This window comes from Anolis sagrei, chromosome 4, assembly GCF_037176765.1.
Source record: "Anolis sagrei isolate rAnoSag1 chromosome 4, rAnoSag1.mat, whole genome shotgun sequence".
Classification (NCBI taxonomy): domain Eukaryota; kingdom Metazoa; phylum Chordata; class Lepidosauria; order Squamata; family Dactyloidae; genus Anolis; species Anolis sagrei.
Window position 1 is genome coordinate 12196513 of NC_090024.1, and position 16124 is coordinate 12212636.

Below are 16124 nucleotides of genomic sequence, written 5' to 3' on the forward strand. Positions count from 1 at the left end.
GAGTAGACATTACACTCTAAAATTGGGCAGGAGAAATAAAGAGGATTGAAATCTGAAAGTGAGGAATAGCTTCCACTTATATAGGTCTAGTATCCCTTATTTGAACTGCTTGGGGCCAGAAGTGTTTTGGATTTTCTCCCAACTACAGCAGAATAATAGATTCTCTTGAATGGAGAATCATAAAAATAAATCAATTTTATTCAGTGTATTGTCGAAGGCTTTCATGGCTGGAATCACTAGGTTCTTGTGGGTTTTTTCGGGCTATAGGGCCATGTTCTAGAGGCATTTCTCCTGACGTTTCGCCTGCATCTATGGCAAGCATCCTCAGAGGCAAGCATCTGAGGATGCTTCCCATAGATGTAGGCGAAACGTCAGGAGAAATGCCTCTAGAACATGGCCCTATAGCCCGAAAAAACCCACAAGAACCTAATTTTATTCAGGTTTAGCTGGAACTAACATAAATTAGGCCATTATATGCTGAGTGTCTAAAATGCTCAGGACTAAAAGTGTTTTGGATTTGGATGTTTATTTATTTATTGTGATTTTGGAATAACTGTATTGACACATACATGGGCAATGAAATCTCTTGGGAATGAGAACCAAGTTTAAACACAAAATTCATAGATGTTTTATGTATAACTAATAGACATAGCCTGAAGATAATTTTATTCTGTAATTTTGATAATTTTTCATATGAAGCAAAATTAGTGAACACTGAGCCATCAGAAAACAAAGTTGTTGCTATCTCAGCCATACATGTAGGCAATCTTGGATTTTGGAGTATTTCAGATTTAGGAATTCTAGATAAGGGATATTCAACCTGCATTTAGTGGCTTAGTGAGGCTAAGACTAAGAGTGAATAATATTTTGGTCTTGGACTTAATTGTAAAATTTCCTGGAGAGATTCTACACCTTGGAAAATTATGTTCAGGCTCAAACCCAGAGCAAATTCATTGTCTCAGCAATATGGAATCCAGAAAAAAACCCTGCATTGTTTGTAGTCCACAAATGGAACAAGACATCTTTATTTCATTTTCTATTCACAATTCTGTTTCAAATTACAATATCCTTGTCCTAGACCAGCTAAAAGGATGCGAATTATTCTGAACTGACTTTTGCTGAGCTACTGAAGAAATATTTTCTGACTTCCTTGCAGTATTGAACGTGTACATGATAAACTGAGGCAATTCCTTAGAGCAAAGTAGCATTTGAAGAGACTGATGAAAGGCACAAATTTGAACACATACATGTGGGCAGTGTAAGCTATGTTTCTTTTCAAGTTGTTGCTTCATGGAGATATGCACAATTGATGTTCTGGGTTATCTCATCACATGTGATCCTATTTCTGCCAAGAGTCATTTTACTTCCATGAAAGATAAACTTTTCTAATGAAGGCAATTTCAGCTTGTTTTAAATGCTTCTATGGCACTTTGAATAAATAGCAGTTGAGAGGAACTAGCAGAGCATGTTCAAAGAAAAGAAAGTGTAATCTTTTAACTTTCAGGAAAATAGACTTCAACGAAATATTAGAAGGAACTTTTTGGTAGTAAGAGTGTTTCAGCAATGGAACCAATTGACTAGAAATGTGGTGAAGTCTCCTTTCTGGACATTTTTAAAAGTTGCTGGAGAACTACATGCTGGGGATACTGTTGCATCTCCAAAGGAGGGATCAGATATGAGTTTCAATCAGAAGCATCTGTCTTCCATTTTCCATCTGTAGCCTTCCTTTTTGTCCAAAACTCTCCTCTCTGGTCTCCTTATGTTGACCTTCCTTCTTTGTCCCAACAAGGAAATAGATCAATGAGTTAACACTGCTATTTAAGCAAATACACAAGTAGCTATATGAAAAGAAATGGGAAAATAATATTCCAAAAATGAAATTGATTAAAAGAATGGCACTAAATGGAAAATCAAGCACAAAGAAGAAAAGGAAGGTTAACAAAATTATTATTAAAATTTTTCCTCGCTGCCGCTGTTGGGATTTAAAGCAGAATTTGATGAAAAGGATCGCATATGATACAGTCACAAGTGGGAGGCAGAAAAGAGCAGTCAAAAGAATATGGTAGAGTAATATATCATGATATTCAGGGGGTCGAATTATATCAAGAGTAAAATTAATTGCATTAAACAGAAAAGAGAGGGACCAGATGAGGGCACAGATGGTAGTGGACAAATGTAGCGGACGTTGGCAGCGATGCCAGATTGGGAAGAGGAGAGACACACACCTCTCAATGCTGATCACTGTCAGAAGAATTTGACTATTGCAGAACATGAACACGAATATCTGTACATTGGCAAATGAAATAAGATAGGGTTTCTCGGACAGCGAAAAAATAAACCGGAAAACGAAAGCTGTAAGGACTCCAACGTCAGCAAGTGCCAGATTTAGGATGTAGGTGGTATAAGGGTTCCTCTTCATGCGGAATCCAAGAAACCAGATGCAAGTTCCATTCCCCATGAGTCCAGTGCAGCAGACGATTAAAATCAGTATTTCAATATAAAATCTTGAATAGGGGATTTCTTGCGTGTTAATATTTGAGGTATTGTACAAGAGTATTTCATCATCTCCATAATCGTCTGAGTGGGATGTCTCACTGGAATTCATCATCATGCTTAATCTTTCCTCAGTGTGTTCTTGTATCTTCTTTGGGAAGAGAAGACTTTAGTTGGGGAAAAGAAAGAAACAGGTGTTCACTAGTTATTCATATCCCTGAGCTGATATAGTTCTATTTGTATTTGTACTTTCATGAATAGCATGGCTCAATGACCATATTTTAGCTTAATTGATCCACTCTTCCCCTAAATTGAATAGAATAACTTAATTGTTATTACACATTGTAAAACAAAATTAAATGCTTTCCCCAGACCACATCACAAAACAACACTCCCATCCCTCAACACTCCAACAAGCACCAAACACATCTAATTAGCAGTTTTCCATACAGAAAGTGACTGTGAGCTTGAAAGACAGAGCTGAGTAAACTGATAGATTTTGCTGTTTATGGACTTTATCACAGGAAAGTGGAAAACCAGGATTGAAAATTGTTCATTTAGTACTGTTTTAATTAATACCACCTTAAAAGGTGAATTAGGACATGCACTTATTGCAAGCACCTCCCATTTCTTTATTAGGTATCCATATGCACTGCTATGGTAGATAACTTCCAGGCTATCCATTTGATTCATATGATGCATGCTTATTAGCTTCTACTTGGATCTTTCTTGAACTTCATACATTTCTTCCCACTCTTTCTTTCTCAATAGAATTAGTGTTTCCAGTTATTATGTATACCAAGCATATATTCAGATATTTCCCTAAATATGTTCAAGTACAACATGGCATAATTGTTCCTTTGGACTCATCTAAGTGGACTAAATACATGGTTAATTAGAGAGGTATATCTCAGTAATGAAATTATTGGAGCTGTAAAAATGCACTGTATATACTCAAGTATAAGCTGACCTGAATATAAGTTGAGGCATCTAATTTTACCACAAAAAACTGGAAAAATTTATTCACCCAAGTGTGAGTTGAGGGTGGGAAATGCAGCACCTACTGGTATATTTCCAAATAAAAATAGATACCAGTAAAATTACATTAATTGAAACATCAGTAGGTTAAATATTTTTGAAAAAAAATATGCCCTCATCTTTTTTTTTAAAAAAAAAAAGAGTTCCCAAAGTGGGCAACTCCAACCTGGGAGGAAAAGAGAAGTAAGAGAGGCTTTGGAAAAGAAAACACAGTTAAGGGAGGGGAAGAGGTGAAAGAAATTTATGATATATTGGAAGCAATGGCTGGAAACAGCTATAACAGTGGGAGCGGCATCGGAGCCTTGACCCCTTTGTAAGCTAAGGAAGGCTTTTTCACCCCCAAGAAAGTGATGAAAATTTTGGCATATATTTGAGTATATATGGTCGTTTGAGATACAGTTTAAAAACAGTTTCTTAGAGTTGGACAATTGGAAATAGCATCCTTTTTACACTCAAAGAAAATCTATTGGATTTATATATTTTAGATTAATATGGAGATTAATCTAGGAAGTATAAATCCAATAGATTAATATGGAGATAGAGGCACGGTGGTGCAATGGGTTAAACCCTTGTGGTGGCTGAACTGCTGACCTGAAGACCTGAAGTTAAGCGGTTCAAATCCATGAGATGGGATGAGCTCCCATCTATCAGCTACAGCTTCCCATGTGGGAACATGAAGCTTCCCACAGGATGGTAAAATGCCAAACCATGGGCAACGTCCTTGCAGATGGCCAATTCTCTCACACCATAAACGATTCGCAGTATATTCTCAATTCCTTCTGACTCACACAAAAATATTATGGAGATTGAAACACATCCATACATTTCTCCAGATTTGCAAATATCTTTTTGAAGAGGGGGGGGGGGGGTCAAACAATCAAGTAAAGTATTTTATAAGAAAATGCGGGCTTTATTATTTAAAATTATGTCACCACCTTCTGTTATAAAAATGCTTATCAGGGAAGACAATAATGAAACGTGAATTAATAACTAAATTATTGTAAACAAAATATGCAAAATTATCCAAGGAAATAAGGGGGAAATGTAAGTTATTGTAAAATGGAATACAGAAGAGATTTAAAAGAAAGCACTCAACAAAATAGGTTTGCTGGAGTGACAGGTCAATTTGAGTTCTGAAAGCAAAATGTGATTATTTCCCTTAGTTTTTCTGCAAAAGAAAAATGAAAAAGAGCAAACCTGGCATGTCTTGGTAGGGAATTCCAAAATCTCAAGGCAGCTCATCTATCTGTTGTTGGTGGTGGAAGAGCAACAGAATGGTAGCTCAATGTGGTTCCAGAATTCCAGCATCTTCAAGCAGTCACACAAAAGGTTCACTCAAGCATTTCTCTTCAGAAATGATTCAGGTAGTCATGTGCCAAGGAACCATCCCTTCTTAACTGTCGTATCTTGAGTTTAAAACTCAAGATGACTGCACAAAGTATGGTTCAATGCAGAATGGGGCAGAAGTTTGATTTATCCTTGCAAGTGATTGGGGTTGTGTTTATTGTTTTTAATCACTGCCTTTTTTAAAAAAAATGTAACGATTCCAAGGCATGAGTTTGTTTCACAGTTTCCTTTATCTGCCATTTGTGCTCATGGGAAATGTCTCACATGTTCATTATCTCAAAGTTTTCTTTTCACATATTTGACCAAGATTATCGGGGTGGCAGAGAGCAACTTCAGCAGTGATCCCAATCATCTGCCCATTGTGCTTTTGTACTGGGGAGTATATAGTAGGGCTGGGCGGTTTCGTTTCGTTAATTCGTAATTCGTTAATAATTCGTTAATTTTTTTCAATTACAAAACGATAACGAACCATTCTGGAGCAATTATTTAAAAAATGAATTTTCAAAAACGTTTTGTAAATGCTTCGTATTTCGATATTGTATTCGTTTCGTTATTGTTTTGAGGTCGTTTCGTTATTATTTCCGCATGTCTGGGCCAGTTTTATGGTTTAATTAGTGAAAAAAAAATTATAATATCACACCAACAGTCAACAACAGAGGGAGAGGGAAGCTTCAGAAGGTTTTGGAGGTTTTTTAGTGTATTTCGCAGTCACGTCCGCCATTAACGAATCGATTCGTTATTGTTTCGGAAATCGATTTGTTAATTTTTTACCATTTACGAAATTTCGTAAATATCGAACTTTTTAAAAGGAAAATTTTGTAATTATTTTAAATATTGAAACAAAAAAACCCTCCAAATACAAATCGATTTTAGAAACAAATTTTTCCGTTGTTACCCAGGCCTAGTATATAGTTCAAGAAAGAACAATCTGTATGTTCTGGTGGTCGCTTGCTTCCACTGCATTAGACCATGGAATAAAAATGCCTGCAGGATTTCAGGAGAGCTCCTGGCCATCATAGGGGCCCTGTGCTAACATCATCACACAACCAAGGAGAATGAAAGAGGAGCATCTGCTGATATCAGCATGGAGGACAACAGTGATGGTGTGGACATGAGCCCAATCCATCCCTTTTTCTTAGTGATGGCAATGCTGGAGTGGATTGAATGGATAGCAGGCCTGTCCGCATTGGAACAAGTTGTTCTGTCCACATTGTGCCCAAACCTTGGGACTCTAGAATTTTAGCCAAACTCCCTGTAATGCTGCATTGCTTATCATGGAGAATAACCAGTTTAAACTTGATGGGCTAAAAGTGGTAGATGTGACCTCCATGTGTGGTGATTTTCACCCCTCTATCCCTAAAACCGAGGGAAGGGGAGTCTTGGGAAGCTCACCCATAGTGGCCAATGGGTCAAAACATTGCTTTCTTTTTTAGACACAGCCCTTGTAACATATACGTTTGTGCCTTCCACCGAATCTGCCATTGAGATCTTCAGGTCTTCAGATTGTGCTCTGTCTGGAACCTCTCCTCCTGGGAGTCATGGCAGGTTCATTGGAACACACAAGCCCCCCCATAATGACAAACACCTTTGTTTTCTGATGGCTCAATGTCCACTAATTTTGCTTCATGTGAAAGATAATCAAAAATACTGAATAAAATTATCTTCCGACTATGTCTATAAGGTATGTATAATAAATCTGTGAACTTTGTGTTGAGACTTTGCTCTCATCTTCAAGAGACCTCATTACCTATGTATGTGTCAATAAAGTTATTCCAAAATCAAAATAAATAACTAAATATACAAATCAAAAACACTTTTGGTCTTGGGCATTTTAGATACACAACCTGTAATGGCCTAAATTCTGCTACCCCCTTGACACACAAGCCCCCCCATAATGACACAAAGGTGTTGCTATCTCAGCCATACATGTTGACAGTCTTCAATTTTGGAGTAGTTCAGATTTAGTAATTCCAGATAAGGTATGTTCAACTTGTATTTAGTGGCTTAGTGAGGTTAAGACAAAGAGTGAATACAATTTTGGTCTGGGGTTTAATTGTAAAAGATGCCCAATAGCCCCTTAGAGGCTGGCATTTAAACACATATATGTGGGCAGTGGAAGCTATGTTTATTTTACAGTTGTTGCTTCATGGAGATATGCACAATTGATGTTCTGGATTATCTCATCACATGTGATTCTATCTGTCCATTTCTGCCAAGAGTCATTTTACTTCCATGAAAGATAAACTTTTCAAATGAAGGCAATTTTCTGCTTGTTTTAAATGCTTTATGGCACTTTGAATAAATAGCAGTTGAGAGGAACTAGCAGAGCATGCTCAAAGAAAACCAGATGTCGTCTTTTAACTTTCAGGAGAGTAGACTTCAATGGAAAATTAGAAGGAACTTTTCGATAGTAATAGTGGTTCAGCAATGGAACCAATTGTCTAGAAATGTGGTGAAGTCTCCTTCCTCGACATCTTTAAAAAGTGGCTGGAAATGCCATGAGCAACTTGGATCTTTTTTCCATATGTGATGGACATGTAAAGTAGCATCCAAGTTTTGGACAGAAATACACAAAGAAGTACAGAAGATTTTAAAAATACAGTTCACAAAAAAACCCGGAGTACTATTTATTTGGGTTTACAGATCTAGATCTACAATTAAATGAACAAGAAGATAAGCTTTTTACATTTATCACAACTGCCGCCAGAATTGTCTTTGCAAGAGAATGGAGGCAAGAATTAAATCCACCTATAGAAGAGTGGATAGAGAAAATTAGGGAAATTATGGACATGGATAAATTAACTTTTTTGTTGAAAAAAAATATAGGCAATGCGTTAAAAAGAACAAATTGGGACCCTCTCCACAGCTACTTGAAGAAATTGCTAAAATAGAAGACACGATAGACATTTATTTTTTAGGGATTTTTTTAATAATAAAAAGACATTAACCAAGAAGATGGAATGGAAGTCAATTTTCTTTTTATATTTTTTTCTTTTTGTATTTTTGTATTTTTATCTCTTATAATTTTTTCATTTTTTCATTTTTTATTTTTCACTTTTTATCATTTTTTTCCTCTTTTTTCTTCACTTTATATACTTCTATCTTTTTCTCTCTTTCTATATTGTTATTGTTCCCACTCTTTCGTTGTATTATGGAAAATCTAATAAAATTCTTTTTAAAAGGTGGCTGGAGAACCACATGCTGGGGCTTCTTTAGCATCTCCAAGGAAGGGTTCAGACATGAGTTTCCATCAGAAGCGTCTGTCTTCCATTTTCCGGCTGTAGCCTTCCTCTTAGTTCAGAACTCTCCTCTGTGATCTTACGTTGACCTTCCTTCTTTCTCCCAACAAGAAAATATATCAATGGGTTAACATTGCTATTTAAGCAAATACACAAGAAGCTATATAAAACAAAATCATAAGGCAATGTATAAAAAAAGGAATTGATTAAAAGAAGGGCACTAAATGGAAAGTCAAGCATAAAGAAGAAAAGTAAAGTTAATAAAATAATCATTAAAATTTTTCCTCGCTGCCGCTGTTGGGATCTAAAACAGAATTTGATTAAAAGGATCACTGATGATACAGTCACAAGTGGGAGGCAGAAAAGAGCAGTCAGAAGAAGTAATGTCTCATGATATACAGAGAATTGAATTATATCAAGAGTAAAGTTAATTGCATTAAACAGAAAAGAGAGGGACCAGATGACGGCACACACAATCGTGGACAAGCGTGGTGGACGTTGACAGTGGTGCCAGATTGGGAAGAGGAGAGACACACACCTCTCAATGCTGATTACTGTCAGAAGAATTTGACTATTGGAGAACATGAACAGGAATATATGCAAAATGGCTGATAAAGGAAGATATGATTTCCTGGACAGCAAAAAAATAAACCGGAAAACAAAAGCTATAAGAAGTCCAATGTCAGCAACTGCCAGATTTAGGATGTAGGTGGTATAAGGGTTCCTCTTCATCCGGAATCCAAGAAACCAGACAACAGTTCCATTCCCCATGAGTCCAGTGCAGCAGATTATTAAAATTGGTATTTCAATATAATATCCAGAATAGAGGATTTCTTGCATGTTAATATCTGAGATATTATACAAGAGTATTTCATAATCACCATAATCCCCATAATTGTCTGACTGGGATGTCTCACTGGAATTCATCATCATGGTCAATCTTTCCACTTGGAATTCTGTTATCTTCTTTGGGAAGAGAAGACTTTGGTTGGGGAAAAGAAAGAGAAATGTGTTCAGTAGTTATTCATATATTTAATTTTATTTGTATTTGTTGACTTTGATGAATAGCATGGCTCAATGGCCATATTTTAACTTAATCTACCTACTCTTCCCCTCAATAGAATAGAATAACTATATTGTCACTACACATTGTACAACAAAATTAAATGCTTTCCCCAGTCCATTTTACAAAACAACACAACCATCCCTCAACATACTAACCAGCACCAAATATATCTAATTAGCAGTTTTCCATACAGAAAGTGACTGTGAGGCTGAAAGGTGGAGCCAAGTAAAGTGGTTTGCTGTTTGCTGTTTGTGGACTTATCACAAAAAGTGGTAAACAAGGATTGAAGATTGTTCAGTTAATACTGCTTGAATTAATACCACCTTAACAGGTGAATTAGGACATGCACTTACTGGAATACCTCCCAGTTCAGTATTAGGTGTCCATATGCACTAGGCTTGTTCATCATTTCATTTTTAATTCATATTTCTGATCAAATTCATTACATTTGTGCATACAAATTGATATTAGAAACATTCAGGAAATGTGGGGGATTTAGAAATTAATATAATATAAATGAGTTCCTGAATGAAGTGCATACAACAAAAATACCACTTATGTAAGATAAACTTAAGATTTAGAAATTGAAACACTCACCAATCATTATTGTTAACCTTCTGTAATATTCAGATGCCACCCAAGGTCAGTTAACTTTTCAGTATAAGCATTAAGTAACTTTGATAAAGCCAAAATAAAATAAAGTTTTTAAGACACAAATCATGTTTTTCTTTGGACTGACAACCATAAGGAAGGCACTTGGGGTGGGACTAAAGTTAATGGGTGGGAGGCTGAGAACACAGCCATCTTAAATGTTGTTTGGGAAGGCAAGGTCCCCTGGGGAAGAGAATGCAAAAGACCCTGCCCTAAACTACATTTTCCAGAATAAAGCTCAGCATCTGAAGGACCCAGTGAGGGCTGCAGCAGCCAGCCATTAAGAGTCAGTCTAATAACAATAAATAAAACTATTTAATCTGTAACGAGGAGTGAAGTAAGTAAGCAATAGTATAAATCTGTGATAAGTCGAAGTTACATGGTTGTGTGTCATAAAGACAGACAGGCATTCAAGGGGTTTGCTGTTGCTGCTTTTGGGAGGGATACATTGTTTTTGTTTTAACTTTTAAAAATCCCCTAAAATTCATAGATGTGTAAATCTTTCTGAAATTTCTGGGAATTGATGTGCTGATTATCTTGTGTTTTGTATATTAAATTCAAGTATATAGTAGGCTTGGGTAACCACGGAAAAAATTGGTTCTAAACTCGTTTTGTTTTTAGGGGGGCCTTGGTTTCGTTTTTTTTAATAATTCCGAAATTTTCCTTTTAAAAATTTCAAAATATACGAAATTTCTTATAATTACAAATCAATTCGTTAATGGCAGACGCGATTGCGCAATATGCTAAAAAAACCTCCAAATGGGACAGGGGGAACTTCTGAAGCTTCCCTCTCCCTCTGTTGTTGGCTGTTGGTGTGATGAAACAAACAACAACTATAAAACTTGCACCAGACATGCCAAAATAATTATGAAATAATTACAAAATAATTACAAAATAATTACGAAATAAATTAAAAAAATGTTTCACATCTAATTTACTCCTCACACTATTCCTGCATGGCTCAATACTGGATCGTAAGCTAATTTACATACGAATTAATAACGAATTACGAAATTAACGAATGAAACCGCCCAAGCCTAGTATATAGATCTTATAGTTTTATTTTTTTAATTGTTTATGAAGACTGAAAGTCTCCCCAAAATCTGTGGAAAAATGAAACATTCTGAAATTTGATGAGCTAACAGTGGTAAATGTGTTCTTCCATTGCAGGAACATTTCACTCTTCTAGCTTTAAAAATGAGGAAGAAAGGAGTCTCTGGATTTTCCCCAATTATAGTAGTTACACTCTTTATGTGGGGCAGCCTTTTAAGATAGTTTGGAAGCTTCAAGTGGTTCCGAGATTGGCAGATATGTTATTAACTGGAGTTCAGTACAATGAGCAGACAACTCCCATGTTACAGCAGCTCTCTTCCGAACTAAATACAAAGAGCTCATTATTACCTATAAAGCTCTAAATGGTTTGGGCCCAGACTATATGACAACCTGCATTTCTGTCTACAATCCTGTCCAGACCGTACGATAATCAGAGGGGGCCCTCCTCTGGGTCCCACCATTGTCTCAAGCACAGCTGATGGGAATGAGAGAGGGGGCCTTCTCCATGATCACGCCTTCTCTCTGGAACTCCCTCCCAAAGGAAATTAGAACAGCCCCTCTCACTCCTCTCACTTTAGGAAAGCTTTAAAAACCCATTTCTGTTCACTAGGGTGTGGAAAGGAGGAAGAAGAAAAACATAGATTCCATTGTGGTGGACACAATTGACATTATGTAACTTACTGAACTTTCTGAAGCACTATACTTTGTATTTTATACTGTATACAGAGTTAATTGCTTTAATTGCCTAATTGCCTAATTTTACCATCTGAGATGCCTAATTAATATATATCTTTATATATATATTAATGTATATTTTAAACTGGCAAAATAGTTTCAATACAGGTTCTTGTGGGTTTTTTCAGGCTATAGAGCCATGTTCTAGAGGCATTTCTCCTGACGTTTCGCCTGCATCTATGGCAAGCATCTGGTGAATTAGTTTCAATATATATTTTTAACTATTTTAATGTATATGGATGTATTTATTATGTGTTTTATATTATGTTTGGCATTGAATTATTGCCTGTTTGGAAGCCGTTCTGAGTCCCTCCTCAGAGATCAAGAAGGGCGAGGTATAAATGCTTGAAATAAATAAATAATAAATAAGGTTCTCTAATTGTGATTTAACAATATGTGTATGTTTTATAGTTATGGTTTATGGCACTGAATGTTTGCCATTTCTGTTTTTGTCTTTTGTAAGCTGCTCCGAGTCCTGCTGTTAGAAATATATTATTATTATTATTATTATTATTATTATTATTATTATTTAAAATTATGCCCCTACTTTCTGCTATATAAAGTGCTTATCATGATAGACAATAATGAAGCATATATTAATAACTAAATTATTGAAACAAGAACAACTTTATTTTTGTACCCTGCCTCCATCTCTCCGAAGGGACTCGGGGAGGCTTACATATAGCACAATGTGTCTAAAACAACTCATAAAATAAAAGCACAATGCAATACAAGATAAAACCAATAGCATACAAAACAAAGTTTAAACTCAAAACAGCAACCAATAACCTATGATGAGAACTGTTGTAAAAGGACAATTTGCAAACAGGAGCAGAGAATAGTATGGTGCAAATTTTGGCTAATGAATTAGGATATGGCACAAAAGTGCAGTGCTGTGACAAAATATGCAAAATCATTCAAGGAAATAAGGAGGAAAGGTAACTTATTGTAAAATAGAATACAGGAGAGATTTAAGAGAAAGCATCCAACAAAAGAGGTTCCCTTGAGTGACAGGTCAATTTGAATTCTGAAAGCAAAATGTGATTATTTCTCTTAGTTTTCCTGCAAAAGAAAAATGAAAAAGAGCAAACCTGGCATGTCTTGGCAGGGAATTCCAAAATCTCAAGGCAGCTCATCTATCTGTTGGTGGAAGAGCAACAGAATGGTAGCTCAATGTGGTTCCAGAATTCCAGCATCTTCAAGCAGTCACACAAAAGGTTCACTCAAGCATTTCTCTTCAGGAATGATTCAGGTAGTCATGTGCCAAGGAACCATTCCTTCTTAACTGTCGTATCTTGAGTTTAAAACTCAAGATGACAACACAAAGTATGGTTCAATGTGGAATGTGACAGAAGTTTGATTTATCCTTGCAAGTTTGTGATTGGGGTTCTGGTTATCATTTTTAATCATTGACCTTTTTTTAACGTAACGGTTCCAAGACATAAGTTTGTTTCACAGTTTCCTTTATGTGCATTTGTGCTCATGGGAAATGTCTCACATGGTTAATATCTCAAAGTTTTCTTTTCACATGTTTGAGCAAGATTATCATAGTGGCAGAGAGCAACTTTAGCAGTGATCCCAATCATCTGCCCATTGCCCTTTTGTACTGAGGAGTATATAGTTCAAGAAAGAACAATCTGTATGTTCTGGTGGTCGCTTGCTGCCACTGCATCAGGCCATGGAATAAAAATGATGTTGGTGTGGATATGAGCCCAGTCCATCCCTTTTCCCTTGTGATGGCAATGCTGGAGTGGCTTGTGTGGACAGCAGACCAGTCCACATTGGAACAAGTTGTTCTCTCCACATTGTGCCCAAACCACGGGGTGCTCTAAAGTTTCAGCCAAACTCCCTGGAATGCCGCTTTACTTATCTCTCTGTTCTTGCTGGTGGAAGAGCAACAAAATGGTACCTCAGTGTGGTTCCAGAATTCCAGCATCTCCAAGCAATCACAAAAAAGATTCACTGAAGTGTTTCTCTTTGGGAATGCTTCAGGTAGTCATTTGTCAAGAAACCATCCCTTTTTATCTGTTGTATCTTGAATTTAAAACTCAAGATGATAGCACAAAATGTGGTTCAATGCAGAATCCAGCAGAAGTTTTATTTCTCCTTGCAGGTATGTGATTGGGGTTGTGGTTATTGTTTTTAATCATTGACTTTTTAAATATAATGGTTCTAAGGCATGAGCTTGTTTCACATTTTCGTTATCTGCATTTGTGCTCATGAGAAATGTTTCACATGGTCAATATCTCAACATTTTCTTTTCATGTGTTTGACCAAGATTATCATGGTGGCAGAGAGCAACTTCAACAATGATCCCAATCATCTGCCCATCTTCCAACAGACCTCACTACCTCTGAGGATGCTTGCCATAGATGCAGGTGAAACGTCAGGAGAAAATGGCTCTAGAACATGGCCATATAGCCTGGAAAAACCTACAACAACCCATCTGCCCATTGCCCTTTTGTACTGAGGAGTATATAGCTCAAGAAAGAACAATCTGTAAGTTCTGATGGTTGCTTGCTGCCACTGCATCAGACCATGGAATAAAAATAATGATGCTGTGGACATGAGCCCAGTCCATCCCTTTCCTTTATGATGGCAATGCTGGAGTGGCTGGTATGGGCAGCAGACCAGAACTCATTGGAACAAGTTGTCCTATCCACATTGTGGCCAAACCATGGGTCTGCTCTGGAGTTTCAGCCAAACTTGATGTTACCTGGTATGCTGCTTTACTTATCATGAGGCATAACCTGTTTAACCTGGTTTACACTGTAGCAAGGACTAAAAGTCTCTGCATATCAAGAAGTTAACCAGGAGTAATGTGGTGGTTATTGAGTCCATGTATACAGGCTCTTAAAAAAATTAGAGAAGACCCACAAAAAGATTGGTCATTGTTTTCTAAATGACTAATGCAAGACTGATCCCCCCAAAAGAGCAATGTGAAGCTATCAATTTGGCTTAAGAATTTAGTCCAATGAGATGGAAAAGAATGTAATTTGGTGAAATTTTACAATGATATGAAATTTTTAAGGTTTGATAAGGTTTAACTTCATTGAGTGAACAGTCTGCTAAAAGTATTCTAATGCACATCGGGCACAATTTATGAGCACTTCTGGTGCACATTGAGCTTATTTTGAGAAAGAAACAGTCGTAGATACAAAATGGAAAGTGCTGGCAGTATTCTACCACCATTCCAAGTTCATTTCAATTGAACTTCTCTCTAAAAATGGAGTGACCATTTTGTTTCTCTTTCATGCTTTTTTCACATATTTTCAAATGTAGTCTTTTTTAAAATGGAAAATATGATCACTATACTCAGTGTAATAAAAGACTAAACATAATATGACTCATCGAATTATGATGGTTTTGTGATTTAAAATGAATATATATAAAAGCGAGGAGGAGCTGAGGAACCTTCTAATCAAGGTGAAAGAAGAAAGTGCAAAAGCTGGGTTGCAGCTAAACATAAAAAAAACCCCACCAAGATTATGGCAAGAAGAATGATTGACAACTGGAAAATAGAGGGAGAAAACGTGGAGGCCGTGACAGACTTTGTATTTCTAGGCGCAAAGATGACTGCAGATGCAGACTGTGACCAGGTAATCAGAAGACGCTTCCTTCTTGGGAGAAGAGCAATGTCCAGTCTCGATAAAATAGTGAAGAGTAGAGACATCAGATTTTCTAGCTTCCCTGCAGTCATTTCTTCTTTTTTCCTGCAGTTTGTATGCCAAACAACCCTTTAAAATATAGCCTGTTCTATTCCTTAGAACAGTACATTTCATTTTTTTCTTTTTGTTTCCCAGTCTTTTGGAACCAAAAGGTTATATTTATGTTTTAACTTTTTAAAAGCATAATGTATGAAACATTATGTCTGTGAGTGTCATACAGGGAGCATACCACCCCCCTGCTGTGCCAGCTCCACTGGCTGCCAATCCAATTCCGAGCACAATTCAAAGTGCTGGTCTTGACCTATAAAGCCCTATATGGCTCCGGTCCAGTGTACCTATCTGAACGTATCTCCTTCTACTTCCCACTTTGGAGCTCAAGATCGTCTGGGGAGGCCCTGCTCTTGGCCCCACCTTTGTCTCAAACACACTTGGGGGGGATGAGGGACAGGGCCTTCTCAGTGGTGGCCCCCTGCCTGTGGAATTTGCTCCCTGAGGAAATTAGGTCATCTTCATCCCTCCTCACCTTTAGAAAAAAGGTTAAAATGTGGCTATGGGACCAGGCCTTCGGGCAATCAGGTTAAAGGATAATTGATAATGTTGACATGGCATGGAAGAGGATTTGGATAAGTTAAGCGGAGTAATCATTAGTAGATGGCTAGCTAAACAGCCACCAGACGGGCAATAGCTAATCAGAGTGTAAGTATACTGTTTTAATCTTTATTTATTAATGTTCATGTTTAATTGTTATATTTGTTATTCTGTATTTTATGATGCGGCATTGAATTATTGCCAATTGTAAGCCACCCTGAGTCCCCCCAGGGGTTGAGAAAGGCG

General features: G+C 36.9%; 2 protein-coding genes across 2 annotated transcripts; both read right to left on the minus strand.

Moving 5' to 3' along the window:
• Positions 1–647: 647 nt before the first annotated feature.
• Positions 648–5150, minus strand: LOC137096781 (mas-related G-protein coupled receptor member H-like). Its single transcript, XM_067467006.1, has 2 exons — positions 5143–5150; positions 648–2660 (listed from the first exon to the last, which is right to left on the minus strand). The coding sequence occupies exons 1-2, from the start codon at positions 5148–5150 to the stop codon at positions 1670–1672; spliced, it is 999 nt and encodes a 332-aa protein (XP_067323107.1). The 3' UTR covers positions 648–1669.
• Positions 5151–7910: 2760 nt separating this feature from the next.
• Positions 7911–9110, minus strand: LOC132772864 (mas-related G-protein coupled receptor member H-like; the record flags this gene model as incomplete). The annotated part of the gene is made up of 1 exon (XM_067467007.1): positions 7911–9110. A coding segment is annotated over one exon (999 nt), but the record flags the coding sequence as incomplete, so codon positions are not given.
• Positions 9111–16124: the final 7014 nt, after the last annotated feature.